Source organism: Sycon ciliatum, chromosome 1 (genome assembly GCF_964019385.1).
Source record: "Sycon ciliatum chromosome 1, ocSycCili1.1, whole genome shotgun sequence".
In the NCBI taxonomy this organism is placed as follows: Eukaryota; Metazoa; Porifera; class Calcarea; order Leucosolenida; family Sycettidae; genus Sycon; species Sycon ciliatum.
In genome coordinates this window covers 27160205-27185647 of record NC_088643.1, presented here as the reverse complement: position 1 = coordinate 27185647, position 25443 = coordinate 27160205, and the positions used below count along the sequence as shown (strand labels likewise).

Below are 25443 nucleotides of genomic sequence, written 5' to 3'. Positions count from 1 at the left end.
CAGAGACAGACAGACAGACAGACAGACAGACAGACAGACAGACAGACAGACAGACAGACAGACAGACAGAGACAGACAGACAGACAGACAGAGACAGACAGACAGACAGACAGACAGACAGACAGACAGACAGAGACAGACAGACAGACAGAGACAGACAGACAGAGACAGACAGACAGAGACAGACAGACAGAGACAGACAGACAGAGACAGACAGAAGTTTCCTTCAAGTAGTAAACACTACAATCCAATTGAAATATTATTGAATCCATATAATTTTCCCTGAACCTGAAGTGAATATGGACAAATATTCACAAATATCTCTCTATGATAAATTACCACCGTGTCACGAGTGTTGTTGTCTTGATCTTTACGCTATTTCAGTTGTAGTCTTTTTACACTTGAGCCATTTCCTGTACTATCCTTGAAGAGAAGGGAACGAAAACGTTCGATACAACATGAGAAGTGCCTTGCTTACTGGATGTGTATAATTGCGTGAATGCTTGTGAACCTACCAACCTACCTACCTACCTTCGTCTGGAAATATATCTCTCTTCAAACATACACAAACAGTAATATACTGACGCCTTTATTTGTTTCCGTGGAGATAGAAAAAGATAATATTATTAGAGAGGTTGCGCACAACGGAAATTCGTAAGATCTTGACTGTCCGGGTTCGAGTAACTGTTAACGAAAGTTGCTACCGAGATTCGTCCAAACATGACCGAAACAGAGCACATCTCCGAAAATATTTTTCGTTACATGGATTACTAAAATACTGATATTTTCCAACTTTCTTGTTACTGCGAGAGTGAACCCGACACATACAGGAGGAATGCATACTGCAGAAAAGGGTTCACACGTTGGGCGCAACCTCACGGTTTACGGATATTCGTTAACTTTTTTTCATTAAAATTTTTCGTTTCTGTTGTGAAAGTTTTTGTTTCTGTTGTGAATCATGCCTGTCCTGATTGTCTGAAGTAATCTACTGCGTTGTGGTTGACTTCACTTTTAGTGCTATTGACTGGATTTCCTCACAATATCATTATATTAATGTCCAGAGACCTACTGTCTACCATTCCCCTAGTGCTCTTATTGATACACTATCCAGCTATCCAGCAGCTCTCCATCCAGCTCTCTCCATCCAGCTCTCTCCATCCCGTTATACTCTTTTTCACACACTATACGTTCGTGACTTCTTTACAATAAAATCAGTTCAGTGACTGACGAGTTCGAGATCACAACATGGCGTCGGCGTCAGAAGCGGCTTGATTACGAATCCAGCCGAGATGCTTAGTCATCAAACTGTACTCCTCTTTACCCGTTTTAGCCCTCTCACTCTGGCTCTCTCCAGCAATTCTGCCTCATTGCAGATAACGTCTGTCTGCCTCATTGCAGATAACGTCTGTCTGCCTCATTGCAGATAACGTCCGTTTGCCTCTAAGCAGCCTCCGTACCTCAGTGTTCCTGCTCGTCGCATCTCCTGCTCAGAATCATGCCCGGACTAAACACGCACTAGCGTTACTGAAGAATCTAGTCTGGACCTGTCTGCTCTCATCGTTCAGGTAACCCAGCTGCAACAGCAATGGACGATCGGCTCCCAGTCTCTCACCGCCGCTATCAGCACATTCGTGCATTCTATGCAAACGAACATCACGGCCTCTCCTTCGGCCCCAGCTCCGCCATTGCCGAAATAGACTCCTCTGACAGACTCTGCCGACCCTGAACATTGGTTCCACATGGTCGCCTCAGTTCTCCAGGGCCGTGGAATCTCCCCAAATCGACATGCTCTGGCCGTCACATCATATCTCACTGGCAAGGCCCTCGCCGCCTACAATGCTCTCCCATTGACAAACTCAAGGCGGCAGTTCTCGGTCGATTCCAAATCGATGGGGGAGCATATCGTCGTCGCTTCCGTCAGGCCGCCCTCAAACCAGATGAGACTTGCATGGAACTGCATCACCGTCTCTGCTACACGTACGGCAAGTGGCTCCAGTGCACACCTGCCAAGTCCTCGGACAGCATCAAGGACCTCCTCATTCGACTTAGCTGACCGCGGCCCTCCCAGCCGATGCCCAAGTCTTCCTCCTCCATCAAGCACCTCAGACTGCTACTAAGACTGCCAAGCAGGCAGAAACTTACCTACGAACGGAGAGAACAGAGATGGCGCTCCGAAAGTCTCTCCCAGGTTCACCGCCCCTCGCAAATGCAGCGGAAACCTCACACAACACCTACTGCTCGACCTCTAACACCGTTGCCTCAGTGCAGAAAAGATCCTGTGAGTACTGTGGTGGTGCAGCTCACCCTCAGCGTGATTGCCCAGCTACCGACAAAGTGTGTAATCACTGCCAGAAACGTCGTCACTTCCACACAGTGTGTCACCAGCGCCGATGTGACAAAAGTCAGAGATCCGTGGGTGGTGTTACTTCAAGTACCCCCACAGCACCGAACAGTCTTGCAGTCCGTGAGTACGATGCTGACATGGACTCTCCATTCTTGGGATAACTCCATGTGTCTTTCTACTTGTATACTTTACTCGTACTGTGACTGCCTCAGCGTCTTTTTAGTCTATGTTAGGACTCTCTTTCAACATAATATGCATGGCTGCACTCTTGCCTCTGCTGAACCTCGTATTAAAAGACTCTTTAATACCTCCAGATCTACATGTTTGTGTTCTCAGTCCATTTGGCCTCCTTGCCCTCCGCTTTCACTCTTTGCTCGAAAGGGGAGATGTTGTGAATCTGTATCATGCCTGTCATGATTGTCTGAAGCAATTGACTGTGTTGCGGTTGTCTTCACTCTTTAGTGCTATTGCCTGGCTTTTCTCTCAATATCTAATGATGTCTAGAGACATACTGTCTAGCCTTCCCCTAGTGCTCTTATTGATACACTATCCAGCTATCCATCCAGCACTCTCTATCCTGCTATACTCTTCACACACTATAAGTTTGTGTCTCCTTTACAAAAAAATTACGCAAAATTCAAAAGCAACTAGCAATTTGAAGAGTCGGCGTGGAGAAGGCAATTTTATAAGTGCAATAAAGAATATAATTAGATGCAGGTATGACTACCTTACATCACCCTTAGGCTTAGGACAATACGACTGGTGCATTTTTCGCACATACCACCGGCAGGGATGCATTGTCAAAGGTACAGTATGTGACCCATCCCCCCCCCCCCCACACACACACACCTTACAGTGCACATGATCAGTATGATCAGTATGATGAGTATGATGAGTATGATGAATATGATGAGTATGTTCAAGAAAGGCTAGGGTAGTAGTTTCCACACCTGGTGCTCCAAAATTGGTTTGCACTTGACTGGTAGCGAGCAGAACTTGTCGATACAGTGCTTTCGCCTCCTCATGCTTCTTCTGCTTGAGGTAACAGGCAGCCTTCAAGGTGTAAGAGAGAAGAAAAAACATATGCCCGCACACAAGCACGTGTACACACATGCACATGTACGCACACGCCCGCACGCATGCCCGCACACACACACACCTTGACCTTGACAAACAGCTGCCGTTAAACGACTAAGCTGCCCTCATGAGGAGGGGAACAAAGGGGTAGCATCAAGGGGTAGCGTCGCGGCAGAACATCCGGCCTCATGCCGCTGCAGATCCTGCTGTCTGCGATATCGCTCGCCGCACGCACAGCAGAACTTGAACTCAAGACGCTCCCTCGCTGTTGGTCGCTTGCCACGCTCGCAATTGTGCCGCACACACACACACACACACACACACACACACACACACACACACACACACATGCAGGATGACAATAGACTGAGTGAGGAGCTGTTACGTATGACATCACGATTATTATGTAAAAACATCATGATTCCTTTTTTATCACGATTATTATGTAAAAACATCATGATTCCTTTTTTAGCACTGTGTGTTCTCTCTTTCTTGTGATCTTGTTGTTCGGAATCTCCACTTTCCTCCTTCTATGGTATCTAAAATGTCACCTTGTCTGGACTGAAAGGATGCTGTGTGTGTGGTTACGTTTGTACTGTGCATGCCGAGTAAGACAGGGGTAGGACATAAGTTACTACAGGAACACGGACTCACTAAAATACCTACTACTATTAAATGGACGTGTACATGACATTGTTCACCCGGAACTGTCTGTAAGAAAAAAAGGCTAGTAGTAGTACAAGCCATGCTTCTACTCAATCTATAAAATGCATCCTTTTTTGGATTTTTTGTGGATAAAGCCCGCATGGCATGTGGTCATTGCTCATTAGTCATTACTATCTGCCTCTCTGTGTCTCTCTGTGTCTCTTCCTTTCCCTCTCTGATTCCCCTGTCTCTCTGCCTCTCTCTCTTTGCCTCTCTCTCTCTCTCTCTCTCTCTCTCTCTCTCTCTCTCTCTCTCTCTCTCTCTCTCTCTCTCTCTCTCTCTCTCTCTCTCTCTCTCTCTCAAATATTCTCCTCGCTACGAACACTTCATTTTTACATTTCACCAAATGTTCTGGCATGGTCCCTCATCAGGGCGACAGAATTGAATTGCTACACACCTGGTCTGTTTCTTATGATGTATTTTCGGGAAATGCCTGTACTCAAATTGTCACGCCATGTGCTGTGGCACTCTATATTATGTGTATGTCATTAGTCAATTTTAATCTGTTCAGCTACGACTGTAAAATCAATGATAAATAATGCACTGAAAGAGTTCACCAGTTTCCCGTAGGGTGGCTAGGACAGAGAAAACTGGAATTGGAGCCGCTCAGTCCAAGCCTTGCGGCTATCACACCAGTCTCTATAAGCTTGGAAAACACACATGATTAGGCGGCCGTTGTCAGTTCTTACCAGATTGTTCATAGTCTTGGTTGTAATAGTGTCGGCAGCTCCATACAGATGACTGTACACGTCGATAGCACGCTGATAATAACATTCACTCTATACTCCAAACAGTAATACAAACACAGTGGTGCACATAGGAAATGATGCAGTCAACACACACGCATGCATGCATGCATGCACGCACGCACGCACATACACACACACACACACACACACACACACACACACACACACACACACACACACACACACACACACACACATTAAAATCAGTTCCTGAGATGTACAGTAGTCTGCTCACTAATTCAGCATCCCTGGGAAATCAGATATTTGGGTGAAGGTCGACCTACAGTGAAGCCCTGATGTACCGTACTCCATCGGGAAAGAAAAAAGTACTAATATCTAGGTACCCTGTATGCCGGGTTGGTCTCACCAGCCTCGAACCCGGCTCATAATAATTATATTGAATACACACAAGAGAAAGAGAGGGGAAGCTGTGTTGCAACTCCGAGTTTCAAGTAGTCACGATCATCAGCCAATGTATATTGAATACATGTATGTAAAACGGCTCAAAAATCATATCTGACTGATATGTGACATACATCGCAGTGCATCATGGACCATGGCTGGACGGTGTAGGTGGAGTTGGTCATAGCTCCACTCCCACCTCCATTCCTCCCAGGTGCATGCTGGCCAGCCAGCGAGCCGGCATTATTGGCGGCCACTGCAGATGCAATGAAGACTACACACCGGTCATCAGAGGCTATCCCTTCTGGCAATCACCAAGCCAGTACGTCTTACAGAGGGATTACTCTCTACCCGAGTCAGTCGCAACAGTACACTTGGATGCGCTTTTATGCAGGAAAATCAGTGCAATAAAACAGGTTCGTGATAACCAGGTGTGTGCCTTACCCGATTCTGTACTGCAAATGGTTTCGCATGGCTTACATAATAGGGGTGTATTTTAGTGTTGAAACGATCTCACCGGATACTCGTTAGCTCGCTCGCCAGAAACTCGGCTCGTTTGTGCGGCCAGCTCGTTTGCACTAACGAACACCGTACACCGTACTCCGTACACATGGCAGTGCATGTCGACCGGCCGGGGAGTCGTAAAATATTTTACGACTCCCTGGTCGATCGAGAGTCCAGTCCCGCGCAAAGTGAAAATCACTCGCAGTTACAGGTGACTGTATGCCTGCACGACACTTGAGTTGTTTCAGTTGTCGTTGCAGCTTTGGTGGACTCTATAGTCCATCGGCCAAGTCTCAAAATCGAAAGTGGTGATGCACTGAGCTTCCAACTAAACGCGACCATACCCAGCACGTAGAGAATATATCAGAGAACACTATTCCGTTTGTTGGACGTGCCGAATTCAGTCCAGGGCGTCGATACGAAGCGTTCTTCGTCGCCGAGTTTTTTACTGTGCGCTCCATTTGAGAGTGCGCAGAGTTCTGATCGAGAGTTTTTTGAGCAGATTTTCAAATTTTTGAGGCTGTCAGCTGACAGCTGTCAACCCTAAATGGCACTTAGTATGTGACAGGCAATAGGTTTTGGTGCCTCCGTATGCCTTCTAATAAGTTCTATCTTCCTTCGTTTCACTTCGCTGCTTCGCCCACCACCTCAGGAGATGACAGCGTACCTGCACTAGCTCTCACTAACCAGTAACCCTGTCTCTCTTTCTCCGTCTTAGCGCTCGTCATTCGTGTCCTTCTGCTGGGGCGAGCTTGATAGTGATACTGTTGTGTCGTAGTTTTTAGGCAATAGTGGCTGTTGTTCGCGTGACGATCAGGATTTATGGAGAAAGACGACGACTCGCCAAGTTCACATGCAGCCACAGACGGCGTAGCAATTCTTACCGCCAACCCTTCGAGCAACGGAACCGGCCTGAGTTAGAAATCGTGTCTGTGTAATTGTGCCACGATACGGATGAAATACACAGGCTCACATGTGACGAGATGAAGATAATCTCAACAGGCTCACGGGAACGCTGCAGTTATGGTCGGAGACGCGGAGTTATTTAGTCACTGGTAAATGTTGCATCGAGTGCTGTGTGCTCTAACACAATTGTAAAAAATTAATCATGAAAAAGCGAAAATAATGCAATGGTGGGGCTGAGTGGTGTTCTGTGGAGGAGACGTCGCTGTCTCAGTATTCAACGCCGGACCCTGTATTTCAAGTCTGTGGTCATGCTCGATCATAAGTTCCTGTATGGCTCCAGTGCCTTCTCAGCATTGTTGGCGGGTAAGCACCTGGATCGTCTCCAAGTACTGCGGCTCTGGTGGCTTGAGGGATGTACGGGTGCTCGCCGTGCACCCCTGCCGGCAATCTGCTAGTGAAGCTTGGTACCTACTGTGTCCGGGAGATTTTCATCGAGAAGCTGATCTTCCTAGGCTGGAGCTGCTGCTACTCCTGTGCTAGCCCTCAACCACTGGCGCTCCTACTCGGCTCCAGTGTGGGCCATTAACCACCCTGCCCGATTTCGCACTGTTGCTATTCCACACCGTCAGCATTTAACTCTGAGGTCAGACCTTGATCCCTCCCACCATATGCTATCTGTCTGTCTGCCTCTCTCTCACACACAGATGTGCGCGCATACACACAAACACACATGCACACACACACACATGCACACACAGTGACACAAACATACACATAGCCAACTTCTCTGTGTTTGGTGATCATCATCTGTTTTCTGATGTGCAAGCTCACCTCTGATGCCGATTACTTCCTTGCTTAGACCCGGTCTGCTATTAGACCAGTCTGCTCTCCCTTCACTCGCTTGTAAATCCTACTTGGAGCAGTAAGGTTGTGTCACTGCTCCTACTGATGTCATTGTTGTGAAAGCAATATCATCGCCATTGCCATTGGTGGTAATTTTCCACCGTGCATGAATCATTAACAATCATCATCTATGTGTCATGGCCTAACCATCCTCGTAACTCCCCTCATCGTGACTAGTGCTGTACCATTGAAACCTACTTTGATTCAGTGTATATTCTCCCCGGGCAAAGCTCTTGTTTTGTTTCATAGTGATCTGACGCAGTGTGCTATAGCCTGTCAGGTAATATGGTTACGATTAGTACAGTCGGCATCGCCTATCGAGTGACCAGGTACATGTATAAGGATACTAGTACATGTATACCGGCTTAACGATATCGGAACACAAATAGCACTATGTGCGCAATATTCCTTTCTAAGCTCACGCTGTGCGGTGCAGATAGGTCATGTGTCGTTGCCAACTTGCCGCATGTGCATGTGCAGCAGGAAGGCACCACATGTCGACTACTACTTATACTGTACAGCATTGTGTGCTTACATGCATCGACGGCCTTGTGGATGCAATTGAGCCTCACATACATGTACATGAAATATTGCGTGTAGTGCGGCATCAGGTGTTAACATACAGTGGCTAAATATTTTTCTCGCAACAATGACCGTATTCACCACAAGTGTGTTTATGTCCAGAGCCAACTCAAGTCCTGTATTATTTATGACCATGACAACAAGACTTCCGGGCTGAAATTCTTCTATGACAGGCATGAACACTTGCCTTACAATTGTTCGTGATTGTACGAAGTACATATTCGCTACGAAGTAGTGGTTGCGACTTCGGCGATGATTTGTAAGAAAGGTTTGCTCCCCACACCGGAGCTCGCGCTATTCCGCCGACAAGTGTCAAGTAAAGTCGGCGGAATAGCGCGAGCTCCGGTGTGGGGAGCAAACCTTTCTTACATATTCGCTGTTGCATCAATTTTGCACCATTTACATTGTAGTGCCACTAGTGGTATCACCTGCATGCGTATTGAGTCAAACAAGGTTACCTCTGTATAATTATGCTTATCGTGGCTATCAAGAGCTTCGATGCAAATTCCCAGCTGACGAATGGTGTCCAGCTTGTGTTCAGCTCAGCTGGCACTCACAACTCATAATAATTATTGCGTTCTAGACGCCAGATGAGATGTTTCAGCTACAATGTAGACACAACGTCCGTGTTCAAGAAAGCCGTCACTTCATCTTCTGTCCATCCTCAATAGCACGTTCAAGCAAATACGTCTGAAACACAGTAGCGACAATCCGACAGCGGCGACACGCCGTCTTCTCCGAATGAGCTTCTACCGTTCTAATTCAGATTCCCCCAAAAATGTCAAAATATATAATAGATTTCCACCAAGCTCGCTAGAATCTTGCGAACCGTCAACATACAGGCATTTCAAGTGTTCGAGCGTGCGTAGATTCTGCTCAGCGGCTCAAGAACATACGCCAAGCGAAAAAAAGTCGATGAGAAAGATGTAATGGTGGACGAAATAACGAAAATCGGAAGAAGGTATTCGACCCAGTTCGACTATCCTGGACTGGATTGGCAACGTCCAACAATCGGATTCGTATTCTATGGGGTCTCATGAGCTAGTGTGCCAAAGGGCGTTTAGTTGGAGCTTCAGTGCATCACCTTCGCCGAAAGAGGCCCTTTCTGAGATTTGGCCGATGGACTACTACTGATGTCTTGTTCCGCATCTGCTGACCTGTCGCAGGATATGCTTCGGTCACCTCTCCATTCGAGTGAAAGTAAAATAGTTACGCTCAGTCGTTTGGAAGTTTTCTCCCGCGATGCAGCGAAGACCAGGACTACTTGCAATCTTTGCAAAACGGTCTATTCTTACAAAGGCTACTCGACGACGGCGCTGAAAAGACACCTCGACACCAAACAGCAGTCCGAAGTGAAGCAGCAGCAACCCCAAATGCCGGCGGTGATAATTTGAACCAGCTGAAAAAATTAGGGAAAAAATCGAACTTAGAAAAAAAATTATTCGAAAAATCATATTTGCCACATCAATGAAACCAAGAGTGCATGAACTGTTTATGGACTCTTGATGAAACTCGTTAGCTCGCTCGATAGCTTGCTCGTTAGTGCAACTGATCGCTCGTTTGTTATAGATACGCTCGTTTCAACACTAGTGTATTTCCATTGACCAAATGCACAAAATGTTGGATCGAGCGGAGTTGAGTGAGATATTCTAAGGAGAGTCACATGATAAAACTTTGACTGAAAATCCACTGGAGATGGCAGGTGGAGACAGGATGAAGCTTTGATATCGTCGAGCTCAGGACCAAGAGGATGGCAAAACTAAGACTGCTGCCAATGTCAGACAATGTCAGACAATGTCAGACAATGTCAGACAATGTCAACTTGTCAAGTATATGTTGTATTTTTTAAGGAATGTCAATGATTAGTTTAAGGAAGTAGGACATAGAGGAAGAGGAAGGTTACTGTGTGTGTGTGTACGTGGTTGACATGCTAGTACTAGTACTATGCTGCTGATGGGCCTGAAAGCTAAGAATCAGTGCCAATGTTACTCTGCCAATCCCGGTTCTGTTAGCACTTACCTCTGAAAAGTCTCCGCAGTTTTGAGATATCAGGGCAAGGTTATTGAGTAGCTTTGCAACATCTGGATGATTTGAGCCATACAGCTGTGTGTGCACAAAATAAATCGCATCAACAGATCAATCCCGCTGCTGAAGAATAAACAGTGCCACTCAAACTGGCCGGTCACATCCAACCACATTGGGTACACTTGAAAACGATAGTACAGTCAACTTCGCTTATAACGACACTCGGCGGGGCATCAAAAAGGTGTCCTTATTCGCGAAGTGTCGTTATACCCGAAGTCTCATTATATGTATTACAGTGGGATGGGACTGTGCTCTGGGCATGGAAATTCTGTCGTTATTCGCGAATTGTCGTTATATCCGTAGTCGTTATTAGCGAAGTTGACTGTAGTCGGCTGGGTTACCCAATTCAAATGAGGGCCCTGAGCTGGCAACTCTCTCGTTTCATATCTGTGTGTGTGTGTGTGTGTGTGTGTGTGTGTGTGTGTGTGTGTGTGTGTGTGTGTGTGTGTGTGTGTGTGTGTGTGTGCATGTGTGCGTGTGTGTGCGGCTCTGTGGGTGGACCGCAATCACATGTGCATCCTCGTTGCATTTGCTCCAATTACAACACAAAAATCGGGATTCAAACCCGCACTGATGCATTGCATGCATTTCCCCCGATACACAACATAGACGTGTACATTCTACCAAGTCGTTCCACGCTATGATCCTGTCGTCAAAGCCCTATTTCAGCACGCGGATGAATGGTGAGCTCTTCAAAATATCTTTGACGGTACTGTACGGGACATGTACGGGATAATGTATGTTCATTGCCCCGCTCATATGACAAATCTTAGTCGGTCACATGATCATACGACGGCCGACCCTCCGGACCACACACGCATACGAAATAAATCGATGTGGACCCGGGCTAACGTCAGACACTACTACTCGCAGCGTCTTAGCTTCAGGAATGATGATTTTCCTTACCCCTTCTCTAATGGTGAGTGCCTGCTTACAAAATGGCTCGGCTTCTGCCCACATTCCACGTTTTCCATACAAGACAGATAGATTGTTCAGGGCTGAGGCTACCTAGGAACACCAAACACAGACCAAATCATACAACCAGGGTCAGCCAGGGTCAGCCAGGGTCAGCCAGGGTCAGCCAGGGTCAGCCAGGGTCAGCCAGGGTCAGCCAGGGTCAGCCAGGGTCAGCCAGAGCAGCTCTAAACAATACTCTAAACAATACTGGCTATGCACCGAAGTGCAGAAGTGCAGAAGTGCAGAAAGGCATACAGAAGAAATACAGGTGACGGTATGTCATTTTGCTGAGCGATCACCAGAATGCAACCCCCACTCTCACCTTCACCTCAATGTGGTCCAGGGCCTTCCCAGAGAGTAGAATATGGATAATCTTGGAGCTGAGCAGGGTGGCCATGACCGTCCCAGCCCCACTGGTGGCCGGCCTAACCATGCAGTTGAGAACTACTTACGGATGGGTGGTTCTCTCCAAGACAGTGCTCCTTGATCTTGACGGCATTGTGCAGAAGACTGCATGCCTCCTCCAACTTGCCTTGGTCACTGTGCCGTAAGATAAAGAAGCAGCCGCAGCAGTAGCCACAGCAACAGTGACAGCAGCAGCCACAGCAGCAGCAGCAGCCACAGCAGCAGCAGTAGCCACAGCAACAGTGACAGCAGCAGCGCCACCATCAGCAGCAGCACCATCAGCAGCAGCAGCACCAGCAGCAGCAGCAGCAGCAGCAGCACCAGCAGCAGCAGCAGCAGCACCAGCAGCAGCAGCACCAGCACCAGCATCAGCAGCAGGTTGCAGTTGTACACATGAAAGGGAGATCACCACCACAGTGACCTTAATAACACAGTGACACATTTAGCTGGCACATACCTATACATGGTGACACATTTAGCTGGCACATACCAGTATACATGGTGACACATTTAGCTGGCACATACCAGTATACATGGTGACACAGTATGAATCGGCCCTTCACCACCATGCCATGCCATGCCATGGCATGGCATGGCTAACCAAGGGACACATTTAACTGGCACATACCTATACATGGTGACACAGTATGAATCGGCCCTTCACCTTCGCCATGCCATGCCATGCCATGCCATGCCATGCCATGGGATATTGTCCGACATTTTAAAACACAGCCTGACTCAGCGAGTATAATCAGTTGTAGCAACAGATATTGGAATGACTTGACTCACCGATACAATAAGGCAAGCATGTTCATTAGCGTGGCAACCTCAGTATGATAGAAGCCATTAGTGCGCTCTGTGTCCTCAAGTGCTTGCTTGCAAAGCGGCACAGCCACATCAAATCTACCCTGCTGAGAGTACTGGCTGATGAGGATATGCAGCGTGCGCAGCCGCTGAGGAATGTCCTCACCGATTGTCCCACTCTGGTTGGATACTTGCATTGACACCGGTTGCTTACCACCTTCGCTTCCTGTCGGCGTGCTTTCTCTACAATCTGTAGCCAAGGCACACATGCATTACAATTATGGAAGGCTGCCAGCAAGGTGTCAAATACGTGTAAACTTTGTACGAGTCAATACTGACACACATATGCCACTCATTTCATTGATAGCTCTGGTCATGCATTCTTTTTTCTAAATTTACACGATGAGTCTTGGTTGCACAGATGAGAAGAGGAATTTACCTGGTGCATCGTTGGACTTCTGCTTTCCCCAAGATCTTGGTGAGTGATTGTCAGACTTTTCTGACGTACGTCCTGCTTCAGGCGGCTGTGACGGTGACATAAAAGTAATAACAACCATTTTAAAATTGCAACCAACAGTACATTGTACAACAGTACAATGTACATTGTACTGTTGTACAATGTACATTGTACATTGTACTGTTGTACAATGTACATTGTACAACAGTACAATGTACAACAGTACAATGTACATTGTACTGTTGTACAATGTACATTGTACTGTTGTACAATGTACATTGTACAACAGTACAATGTACATTGTACATTGTACTGTTGTACATTGTACATTGTACCAGCTGAATCAACATACCAGGAATGGCTTTATTCAATTCTGAACAAACACCTGAGCAAAATTTGGTGATGGGCAAAGAAAGATTGTCTAGCGAAGGGGGAAAAAGACGAACAATAATGAAAGGAAAAAGGACCAAGGAACTACAAGTTACGCTATAATGTCCACTAACACCACCAGTTACTAAACAATCAGCTCATGCAATAACATTGCACGGCACTGACCGACGGTACTGACGTTCTACAACTACATAACTGGCTATCAGCTCTAGCACGTCTTGGATGCGCACTCAAACAGCCTTCCAACTTGGAATGTTCTAAGTTATAATTATGCTAACATAGGAGGGAAAGGTGAGCGCAACCAAGACAAGCACGAGCTGAAAGTCTCAGCTGTGAAGGACGTTGGCGGGTATACATACATGTCAATGGCGATACTGGCAAGACCATTGGAAACGGTCAAACCACGATTCAAGGACGCAAAGCAACATTCCACACGTGTGTGGCTCAAAGATGCGAAGATCAATTAAAGGGGGGGGGGGGAAGCTATGCGACCAAGAATCATGCAAAGCCGAACGTCTCAGTAAAACAGCACTGTACTTCGACTATGACAATTTAGATGGACAATAAGCAGCAGTAACAAGCAGCAGTTTCACATGACGATCGTTTTGCGGTATAGATAAGGATGGCTCATCAGGTGTGCAAGAACGGACTCGGATGGAGACCTCCTATGTTATCATATAACTTAGAACATTCCAAGTTAGAAGGCTGTTGGAGTGCGCATCCAAGACGTGCTAGAGCTGATAGCCAGTTAGTTGTAGAACATCAGTACCGTCGGTCAGTGTGGTGCAATGTTATTGCATGAGCTGATCGTTTAGTAACTGGTGGTGTTAGTGGACATTATAGCGGAAGGCCACCTAGAATTAATTCGTTGTTTCGGGTCACTTCACTCATCCGTACCAGGGTCGGTCGGTCGGGTTTATTTTTTATTTTATTTTATTTTTTATTTTGGTTATTGCCATGTATATGATTGTGCATACATGTACAATTGTGCATATCGAATAGCTTTTGTCCATCAAGCCAGTCGATCAAATCATGACTGTAGACGATCCAGCACAGTCATTGTCCCATCAGACCCAGGTCCCCTCCAGGACCAGACCTTGGCCTCGGTGGAAAACGAGTCTGAGGAGCAGTTCTCACCTTGAAACGTCTGTCAAAGAGCGACGCGGTGGCGGAGCTGATGCTGTTTCAGGACCGATTGCGGATCGGAAGACAACATCGTCATTCGTCACCAAGCGCTTCGTCCTGTTATTTTATTTGGCTGCTTCTGAGGTCGATGGCTGGACTGCTATTATTAGGCGCGTGTGTACATATGTACGTACATAATCTAGTCATGTACATTTGCATGCACTATAAAAAAAAATTGCGGTCGGGTGAAAAAAGACGGTCGGTCGGGTGACCCGAAACAACGAATTAATTCTGGGTGGCCTAACTTGTAGTTCCTAGGTCCTTTTTTCTTTCTATAAATTTATCCTTGGCTCTCCATCCGAGTCCGATAATGAAAGGAAACAACGATAGTATGGAATAGCAGGGGTATCACTGCAAAGCACTGGAAGAGCAAGGGTATCACCAAGAGTACATAACCCCCCCCCCCCCCCCCCCCAGAGTGCGCACGCCTGATCCAGCTCTGCATACGGTTTTGGTCTAGCGCAGTTGGATATTCTGATGTCATGCGTACACTCCACACCAGTGCAAGGCCGGTCTCGATGCAGGGCACCGTTTGTTTTTGATCCGACAGACCCCGCGACTCACCGGGTCCCCCTCAGACATGTACGGTATTATGACGCAAAGATCCGATTACACTCGACCAAGCACTGGAAGAGCAGGGGTATCACTACAAAGCACTGGAAGAGCAGGGGTATCACTACAAAGCACTGGAAGAGCAGGGGTATCATTACAAAGCACTGGAAGAGCAGGGGTATCACTACAAAGCACTGGAAGAGCAGGGGTATCACTACAAAGTACTGGAAGAGCAGGGGTATCACTACAAAGCACTGGAAGAGCAGGGGTATCACTACAAAGCACTGGAAGAGCAGGGGTATCACTACAAAGCACTGGAAGAGCAGGGATATCACTACAAAGCACTGGAAGAGGAGGGGTATCACTACAAAGCACTGGAAGAGCAGGGGTATCACTACAAAGCACTGGAAGAGCAGGGCTATCACTACAAAGCACTGGAAGAGCAGGGGTATCACTACAAAGCACTGGAAGAGCAGGGGTATCACTACAAAGCACTGGAAGAGCAGGGCTATCACTACAAAGTACTGGAAGAGCAGGGGTATCACTACAAAGCACTGGAAGAGCAGGGGTATCACTACAAAGCACTGCATGGTATCTAAGTATAGGTTATGTTCAGAACTATTGACACGAGATGTGTAAACTTTACATGTAGCACACCTGCAGTCCATTCATAAAAAGATGAGCTCTGGTGAGCTCCCGTATTAGCCTACTTCAGTACTATTTGGCGGTGATTTTATTGTACATGGTTTAATTTGAAAGTTTTTTTGAAGTTCCCAAAAGTACCTCAACTTTGCTGTGTTTCGAACCGCACAATGTACCATTGCAAGTGGAGTACATGGTTCTCCCAATTCCGTGCTTTTGGGACAAAGCCTGGCCGAAATCCTATTCTTGTTACAGCTTCCTTTTTGGAGAAATAGACGTCAGAAAAATAATTCGAAAAGCATTCCATGGGGATTGTAAATAAATCTTTAAAAAGATCAGTTTGACCCATTTATGAACAAAAGCAAGAAGGTCATCTTTGTACGAATGGACTGCAATTCACAGTAGTATTCAGGCGTTTCCAAACTTCACTAACCTCCGTGTATTCATATGCTCGGGTTGAATCCATGAACAATAGTTGGGCTTTTTCCTCTTCCAATTGTGCAATCTTGACTTCGCTGCCGTTCAGTCGCTGCTGAGTGACAGACAATTCTGTTCGTAACCAATCATTCTCATCGCAAAGTCTGTCGACCTGCGCCTCCAGCTTCACTGCTTTCTCTTCAACCTGTTGCAGATGAGCTGCAAGAAGGACTACAACCTACACACAACACCAGCAAGCATCAAACTCAGCACTCAGCATTGTGTTCATAGACGTAGAGGTACGGTAGCTGAGAAACAGCAAACCTACTTGCTGTGGCCTAAATATTAAAATACAAAGATACAAATAATTAGTCCCAGCTTCAGACCAAAATTGCAGCATGATGCCGCTTTCAGGGAGCCAGTCCACATTCAAGTACTAGTAGATTTCAACCAAATCAACTCGCATAAGGCAAGCAGTACACCCAAGTGTGTGCACAAGCTCCTTGGGGACGCCAACCTGCTCTTCAGCATACCTCACACAGTGGCGTAGGAAGCGGGGGGGGGGGGGGGGGCAAGGGGGCGCCAGCCCCCCCCCCCCCTCCCCGACTTTTTGGCAGATGTGGGGCTGAAACTCGATGAACATGTTTGTACGCGCAAGTGAGAAGCATGCAGCTCAACCAGTAGCCCTGCCCTCAAATCGATCGTAGGCAGAGCTGCCCCTGCAATGGGTTCAGTCATGTACATGTACTTGACAGGCCCAAGAAGTCTCAACTGTGTGAGATCTAACGAAATGAGAGCATGAAGCACGGTCAACAGATCATCCCTTGGTCATTTTTGCATCGTAAAAGAAGCGTTGTTTTTCGTGGGCAGTTTCCTTCGAAATCAGAAAAGCAGGAGTACTTTGCTTCAGTCAGTCAGTACTTCTCATTGTTATACCACGTCACAGTTCTGAAGAAAACCACTTTCCAGAAGAAATTTTCGAGACTTACTGTTTGTACAGTAATTCTCGGAGAGCAAAGATTGCAAGGTATGACCACCGAAGTCGTGGGCGGTGGCCAGAAGTTTCACATTTTCATGGAGAAACTGAGCCCGAGGCTTGCAGCCGGCCATCATTCAATAACTTCCAAAAGATTTCACCAGGGTCACATTGGTCATCAACATCATCATGGACAATCCGTTATCAGCAGAACATACTGATAATAGTCGAAGAGTTCTTATTACTGTTTGCAATAGCTAAAATTGGGGAGTTCTTGAACATAAGCGTATCTCTCTGCCTTTGCCAGTAAGGTTTGCTGTATGATCGCCTCTCTGTCACCATAGCGGATGTACCGGTATTCGCTTTCAGGTAAAATTTCCTTTGGACTTAGTCCGGGCTGTCAGTCAGAGCTACTTATCCGGTAGTCGTCGCTGTGCGCAATCTCTCGCAACCTCTCGCAACCTCTCGCAACCTCTCGCAACCTCTCGCAACCTCTCGCAACCTCTCGCAACCTCTCGCAACCTCTCGCAACCTCTCGCAACCTCTCGCAACCTCTCGCAACCTCTCGCAACCTCTCGCAATCTCTCGCAATCTCTCGCAATCTCTCGCAATCTCTCGCAATCTCTCGCAATCTCTCGCAATCTCTCGCAATCTCTCGCAATCTCTCGCAATCTCTCGTATTCAACATACATGTACATGCACAGCGCCGCTTTCATTATTCTTCACGGTCCAGCGGATTCGAGTACTAGTACTCGGTTTTCACGATTGCTCCAAACATCTGTACATGTCCAGAGCTCGTATATCATGATGTACGTAGAGTGAAATACTTGAACAAATGCAACTCTTTGTGGAAGGAATACCGGTATACCGGTACATGTACAACATGTTGTTAGTTCACTGTTTGACAGCATGAAACAAGGTGAGGACACTGTGTTCGGAAACAGTGACCTTACTACAACCATCCACGGTTGGTAGAGCCCCGGTCCGTTGGGACCATCTGAACCTTATGGGTGTTGAACCAGGTTCTGACCCTCATTATGCTAGGGGAGTTTTAGACTTCTCCTAACGTCAGTCGTGTATTCTTTGATCGCTCCTGGATGTCGTCCTGGTAGTCATGTAGCTACTTTAACCTGAACTGTTTTTCTTAAATCTTTTTTCTTCCAACTTCTGCCCATGGCGTTCCTCTCTCAGCTCGTCAGCTGTCAACAGTCACTGTCACCACCATGACATGGCTGCGTTGGGACATCACCAACCTTGTCTACAGAGAGCACCTTCTCACGACAGTGAGGAGAAGTCTAAAACTCCCCTGGCATAATGAGGGTCAGAACCGGGTTCAATACCCATATGGTTCAGATGGTCCCAACGGACCGGGGCTCTACCAACCGTGGATGGTTGTAGTAAGGTCACTGTTTCCGAACACAGTGTCCTCCACCTTGTTTCATGCTGTCAAACCAACAACATGTGTGAACTATAACAACTGGTTTATCCGCTAATACTAGTATTGTACTAGTATTGGGTTATATAATACCATGTACAACATGTGTACACCAATATACGCCCCCCCCCCCCCAAACCAAACCAAAACATCTTCCTACGCCACTGATACAAGTCATGTACAGTAACAGGTTCCAATAGGACCAAGTGTACATCACTTTGCTTTTTAATAGCCATGTACTAGGACCACACTCTGCCGATGTGCATGTGTGTGTGTCTGTGTGTTCTTCTGCATCGTTTGCAATTGCGGTCGGCGTTTCAGTAGACCACAGGACCTATCCCGACAGCGCCCCTGCTGTTCCGAACCTGCTCAACCCCCATGGGGTCCGCATAGCCAGAATATGGCAGCACGTCCAAGGTCCAAGGTGTGTGTGTGTGTGTGTGTGTGTGTATGTGTGTGTAAAATTAGTGGCGGTCAATTCATCAGCCTTGCAAGCTGTTGAATGGTGTAATCCCAGCACAAGTTGCTATGTCTAAACATAGCCGTTCGCTATCATCGCTCCTGCGATGGGCAGGTCTGAGGTCTGAGGTGTGTGTGTGTGTGTGTATGTGTGCATGTGTGTGTGCTTCGTTGGCTGGGTCACGTCGGCAGGATGGACGACTCGCGCGCACCGAAGCAATTGCTGTTCGGCGAGCTGCCTGCCCCCCGTCCTCGTCATGGCCCGAAGAAGAGGTGGCGAGATGTGGTGTCGACTGACCTGGCGGACCTCGGCGTGACCACCTGGCTTGAGAGTTGCCAAGATCGTCCCGGCTGGAGACGAGTTGCGAGTAGCACTCCACCGCCATGGCCCGCTCCTGATCCTCTTCTATGTGTCTGTGGACGCCCGTTTCGTCGACCAGGAGACCTGAAACGACATGCCAAGTTCTGCGCTCGTGTTCTCACTTGAACTTTCCGACATTCGCTATCATTGCGTACGCAATGGGCAAGATCAAGGTCAAGGTCAAGGTGTGTGTGTGTGTGTGTGTGTGTGTGTGTGTGTGTGTGTGTGTGTGTGTGTGTGTGTGTGTGTGTGTGCATGTGTGTATGAATGGTGCATGAGTGCGGAGGAGTTGCAAACCCCCGCTCAGAGCTTAGCTCGCAGCATGCACCAGCCGCTCGGAGGTTCGTGCTGTCTCTGGGAACCTGGAATGTGAGGACTCTTGTTGAGTCCGACGGCGACGTGAATACGGCTTCAAAATTTCAAAAAAAATCAAAACATTTGTTGCGGGAGGAGAAGAAAATTGACCTGGTTTGTCGGCAGCTTGGACGTTTCGGAGTGGATATCGCAGGTCTGCAGGAGACCCTTTGGTTCGGCACGGCTCAGTACAGCGTTGGCGACTCTCTCGTGTTGGCGAGTGGACGCCCTACTCCAACGGCGGATGACTCTGGACGTCGTGGTGAAGGTGTGGCGATAGTGCCGCGCGGAAAGTGCAAAGACGCCTTTGTCAGCGGCGGTTCGGAATGGAAAGGACACAGCTCGCGACTTGTCTCCGCGAAGGTAAAGTTCGAATGTGGTCGTAATCGTTCAGTATCTTGCATTCATATCGCTGTTGCGTATGCACCAACATTCAGTAGATCACGTGAGGAGAAAGCTGCGTTCTATGAAAGTTTGCAGTCCTTCCTTGATAGTGTACCCAGGAGTGACCAGTATGTCATACTCGGCGATTTCAATGCTCGTGTTGGTGTTGGTACTGCTGGAGACGAGTGGAGCCGCGTAAGGGGTACACATGGACATGGCGTCATGAATTCTGCTGGAGAGGATTTACTAAACTTCCTGGCCAGAAACAGTGCGCTCATCTGCAACACCTGGTTCAAGAAGAAGGACATCCACAAGCACACGTGGCACCATCCCAGATATGGGCAGCCTCATTGTATCGACTACTGCATTATTCCAGAGTCATGTCAGCGTCAATGTCTGGATTGTCAAGTTCTCCGCTCTGCGGAGTGTGACACCGACCATAAGTTCCTTGCCATGAGATACCGCTTGGCGGCGGTGCCCAGTTTCCGCAGGCAAAGTAAACCAGCCAACAAACCCATCGCTTCCGCAGTCCTAACGGCTCCCTCCAATGATGATGTGCGAGCAAAATATTCCACTAGTCTTGATGCTGCCTTGGTTCAGAACTGGCCGGATGAGCTATCTGTGGACGGATGCTGGGCTGCGTTGAAAACTACGGTGGCGGACGTCGCTCAGAAATGCCTTGGCAGAGAGCGGCGCAAACAACCAGACTGGTTCCTGGACAATCGACCGAAGATTGAGGCTGCCCTCCGTGAGCGAGACGATTGCTACCGAGCCTGTATGTCGACCAACAGGGCAAGTGATCAGAAGCTGTATAAGAAGGCCCGAAGTTCAGCTCGCCGTATCGTTCGTCAAGCAAAGCAGGACTGGCTGAGAAAGCAGGCTCGGGACTGCGAACGCTTTAGTCTAACATCTAAGGGAGGCTGGGAGTGCATCAAGAGGATCCAGACTGCACTTGATGGATTGCAGCCCCGCAAGACAGCTGCTATCAAGAATGCGCAGGGTGTTGTGTGCGAGACACCAGAGGCAACAGGTACGCGATGGCGGGAGCATTTTGACGGTGTCCTAAACGTGATCAGTGATTTTGTCCCAGATGCCATTGATTCCATTGGGCAGCTACCGATTCGGCTTGACCTTGAGAATGCCCCAGCCTGCAGCGAGATACACCGTGCTATGTGAGCTCTTCAAAATGGCAAAGCATGTGGCCGATCAGAGATAACAGCGGAGATGCTCAAGTGCGGCTCTGAACTGGTGCCTAGGTTGGAGATGTTGTTGGCTGAAGTTTGGCGGACGGAAAGGGTTCCTCAGGATTGGGCAGACGCCATCTTAATCCCAATTCCCAAGAAAGGTGATCTTAGTGACTGTGGTAACTGGCGAGGCATCGCGCTTCTAGACGTGGTCGGCAAGCTGGTGGCAAGAATAATAGCGGATCGCCTGCAGCTGGTTGGAGAGGAATACCTGCCTGACTCCCAGTGTGGTTTTCGCCGTGGTAGGGGATGCTCAGACATGGTGTTCTCAGTACGCCAGGTTGCCGAGAAATTGCATGAGCATTCATCAAAGGGCTTTGCGGTGTTCATCGACTTGCGCAAAGCATACGATTCAGTACCTAGAGCAGCCATGTGGAGGGTTCTCTCCAGGCTCGCCGTGCCGGATAAGCTGATCTCCATCATTCGGTCGTTCCATGAAGGCATGTCTGCATCCATTCGTCTCGGCGCAGATCTGCTCGACCCTTTCCCGGTGGGAAATGGCCTACGTCAGGGATGCACTATGGCCCCGATCCTGTTCAACTTATTCATGGGTGCGGTTGTGGAAAAGTGGCATGCTACCATCGCCAATGACGAGGATATCGGTATCCAGGTGTCGCAGTTTCGCAGAGACTGCTTGTTCAATACGCGTCTCAGAGAGTGTCGCAGGGTGACTATCACGGAGTGTCAGTTTGCGGACGATTCGTCACTGTTCGCCAAAACCTACGGCGGTGCTGAAAGGGCCTTGGCCACGTTTCGACAGGTTGCAGCATCTTTTGGCCTGTCAGTCAATCTGGGCAAAACTAAGTTCATGCCTATGGGCGTTGGTGTGGTGGCGTCGGATATGTTGCCTTTGGGTGGAACCGTCGAATGCGTGGACAGCTTTCGCTATCTTGGCTGCCAGATCACTCCTGATGCTAGGAGTAGCTTTGATGTCTCTCGCAGGATCGCCGCGGCTTCGGGTGCATTTGGCGCATTGAAGAAAGCTGTGTTTGCGAACTCGGAGTTTCCTATCGGTCTCAAGCGTGTTGTGTACGGAGTCACTGTGTTGGCAGTACTCCTCTATGGTGCTGAGAACTGGACACCGAGGCAACGGGATCTCCAGCGTCTGGAGTCGTTTCACCTGCGATCTATACGCATGGTCCTGGGCATCAGTCGGGCGCGCCAGATGGACGAGCACGTGACAACCCTTCAGGTACGGCAGTGGTGGGGTGACATGGAGCAGGTCTCTGACAAGGTCCGGCGCCGTCGTCTCCAATGGCTGGGCCACCTGGCTCGCATGGATGACCGTATTCCCCGCCAATTGCTCTTTGGTGCCTTGCCGTCTAAACGACCTCCACATGGCCCCCGGAAGAGGTGGAAAGACCCAATCAAACATGACCTGACGGCGGTGTCCATTGGCATGAATGAGTGGCTTGAAACAGCAGATGATAGGTCTGAGTGGAGAACCAGGTGTCAGGATGGAGTCTACAGTGTGGTATGCTCTCGTGTACAACCTGCCGTGAAACCACTCCTGTGTATGGTCTGCACACGCCGTTTCAGCCGTCCTCAAGACATCGCTAGACATAGTTGCACCTCCCGTCGCTCCGCAAAGGCAAAAAACAAACAGTGAAACAGCCGTTCACGTCCCGCCGGACTCGCAGGGCCTCATGCCGCGTCCCGGACACAGCACTCCTCCGAGTCGCCCCGTTTGGGGACACATAGCCAATCGTGGCAGTGGGCGAAGGAAGGAAGGAAGGAGGTGCATGGGTGTATATAGATGTGTGCATGCGTGTGTGCGAGTTGAAAGGATCATAGATGTGGGTGAGGTTGTTGTGAGTAATCAAACATCCCTAACACAAGGTGACATTGAAAGGTGGATCTGAGTGGTGTCAGAAGTACCAAGCAATACATCCTGCTCAGTGTCTGCTCTAGGATTGTAGGACAACCGGGTACACATGTACCTGGCGCAACCACTTCAACCGGGTCGGAGCCGGGTACACATGTACCTGGCGCTGTCTCACCAGCCGAGTCATATGCTTTAACTGGTTGGTTGGTTTATTTTAATTCGGACAATAAACGGGAACTAGGCCCAATGATATAAAGGCGAATGGATAAGCCGCATTTAGAAAAGAGAGGACAGGAATTAGAAAATTACGAAAGAAGAAGAAGTATCTGACACATACAAGCCATGTAGTCAGTCCTTTCAAAGTTCGAAAGTGTAAAGTACCAACTGGGTCACAGGTGACCCGGTACTATATTTTCAACCGGGTCCAAGCGCCGCCCAACCGGGTGGATTACCCGGCTCACCCGGCGCTGGAGCAGACACTGCTGCTCAATAATCAGTATGGGAAGTAATCTGCAAATTCAGTCATTGTGTGCATTTGCTCAGCTGCATTACATGGCCCAACACATGTGCACCGTGGAATGCCTGTTCTCCAGGAAACTAGCAGCCGCTGAGCGTAGAGCAGCTAAAATTCGTCACATTGAAACGGGACCTTGGATCTCTGGGGCACATGTGCGTGCGTGTGCGGCGGTTCCAGTTTGGTGGTTGGAATTACATCACGCATTCAATTTATGAGTATGGGAGGACTTCGCTTCATTGATTTCGAGCACCCCCCCCCCCCCCCCCCACACACACACACACCTCCTTCCCCTTCAAGTTTGACACTGGAGCATTATGTGTCAGTTTTTAAATAAGAGAAGAGTGAAATGCACTGACTGTAATCTCTGTAGTGCACGTCCTGTAAGTAATCATGGCCTTGTGCAGTTGTGGTATTAATTAGAGGAATTGAAAGTCAACATGTCACCTGACCAGGATCGCACATGTGTCACAGAGCTGCACGTAGCAACAGTGAAATGACTATGTACGTATCGCGCTACCCCCGCCCCCACACTGCCCTGGCAATCTTCCTTCCCATCGCCATCCTGAGCATGGCTAGAAGGAGCGGAAGAATAACCAGTTTCACGTATGTCCACGTGGATTTTCTGGTAAATACAGCAACCTCCGTACCTGTGTCTCGTCCAGATGCAGCACGATCTTCTCCAGCGACTTTCGCAGGACAGTTATCTTCGCTTGTTGAGCAGCAGCACCTGCGCCATCGGCGTTGTTTTCCCCTTCTGCAGCTGAATCGGCGTCCTTTCCACACGTGGCCAGCGCCATGAGCCGTTCGTGTTCGTTGCGAATGGCTTCTAGCGAGTTGATGATACTGCTGGCATCGTTCGCCACAGCGCGGAGAGCCTCGAATTTCTTCTCCCGGCTAGAGGGAGAAAGGGAGTTAGCTTCGTCCATGCTACAGCAGCAGCACCAGAACGTTGCTCCTACTTGTAGCCCTAGACCTAATCCTATCGAGACAAACGACCATAGGCATAAAAAAGAAACAAGATTATAATTTTTACAAAGATCAAGACGGGGCCCTGGCCGGCCCTACTACTGCCATGGCCTCGCTATAACGACCCCCGCTATAACATAAAAACCTCACTATAACGTACAAAGTGCAAATAATTAATGTCCCTGCCGAAACAGCATCACTTCCGTAGAAAAATTTCCCGCGTATAACAGTCATAATCCGCTATAGCGTAATTTTCGCTATAACACACTCTTCCGCAGTATGGTGTTAAAATTTAATGTAGTTTGTACTGTACCAAACTAAAGTTTTTTTCTGAACGTTCTGGGTGACAGACCTCCACCAAAAACGAAATTTAGTACGTAGATCTACTACTACAGTCGTCCCTCTCTAATCCGGCACTTTATAATCCAGCACCCTCGATAAACCAGCACAATTTTCAGTAGCCAAAATGTCCTCTTCATGCACATTGCAGCAGTAAATCAGATTTGTTAATCCAGCACCCTCCCTAATCCAGCAGATTTTCGTGGCACAAATGGTGCCGGATTATAGAGGGACCACTGTACTAGTAAAACAAGCCTGCTATGCTGCAGTGCTGGACCAGTGCTGCGCTGGTGGAGTGATCTATACTAAGGGCCTGGTCAGACTGCGGCAAAATCGAAAATTAATAATCCTAGGATTATAATCCGAATCTCCATAGTAACTTGCCGCCAGAGCGGCAAAAGCGAGAGTTGACGCTCCAAAAAAAAAGCAAGAACGGACCACGCTTTTCCGCTCCAAACAGGATTTGACGCTGATACGCCATTGACGCTGATAATCACTGATTTTTTCATCTCGATAT

General features: G+C 48.2%; 1 protein-coding gene across 1 annotated transcript in view; it reads right to left on the bottom strand.

Moving 5' to 3' along the window:
• The window catches only part of LOC135821101 (kinesin light chain 3-like), a 32630-nt gene extending 7936 nt beyond the window's left edge, over positions 1-24694 (bottom strand). Inside the window, exons 1-9 of the mRNA XM_065334168.1 lie at positions 24269-24694; positions 16083-16304; positions 12863-12947; positions 12409-12673; positions 11667-11754; positions 11164-11265; positions 10192-10275; positions 4816-4905; positions 3295-3397 (exon numbers count right to left, since the gene is read on the bottom strand). Of these exons, the coding sequence (XP_065190240.1) occupies positions 3295-3397; positions 4816-4905; positions 10192-10275; positions 11164-11265; positions 11667-11754; positions 12409-12673; positions 12863-12947; positions 16083-16304; positions 24269-24547 (1318 nt within the window). The 5' untranslated portion in view covers positions 24548-24694. The remainder of the gene's footprint in view (positions 1-3294; positions 3398-4815; positions 4906-10191; positions 10276-11163; positions 11266-11666; positions 11755-12408; positions 12674-12862; positions 12948-16082; positions 16305-24268) is intronic.
• Between the last annotated feature and the right edge of the window lie 749 nt (positions 24695-25443).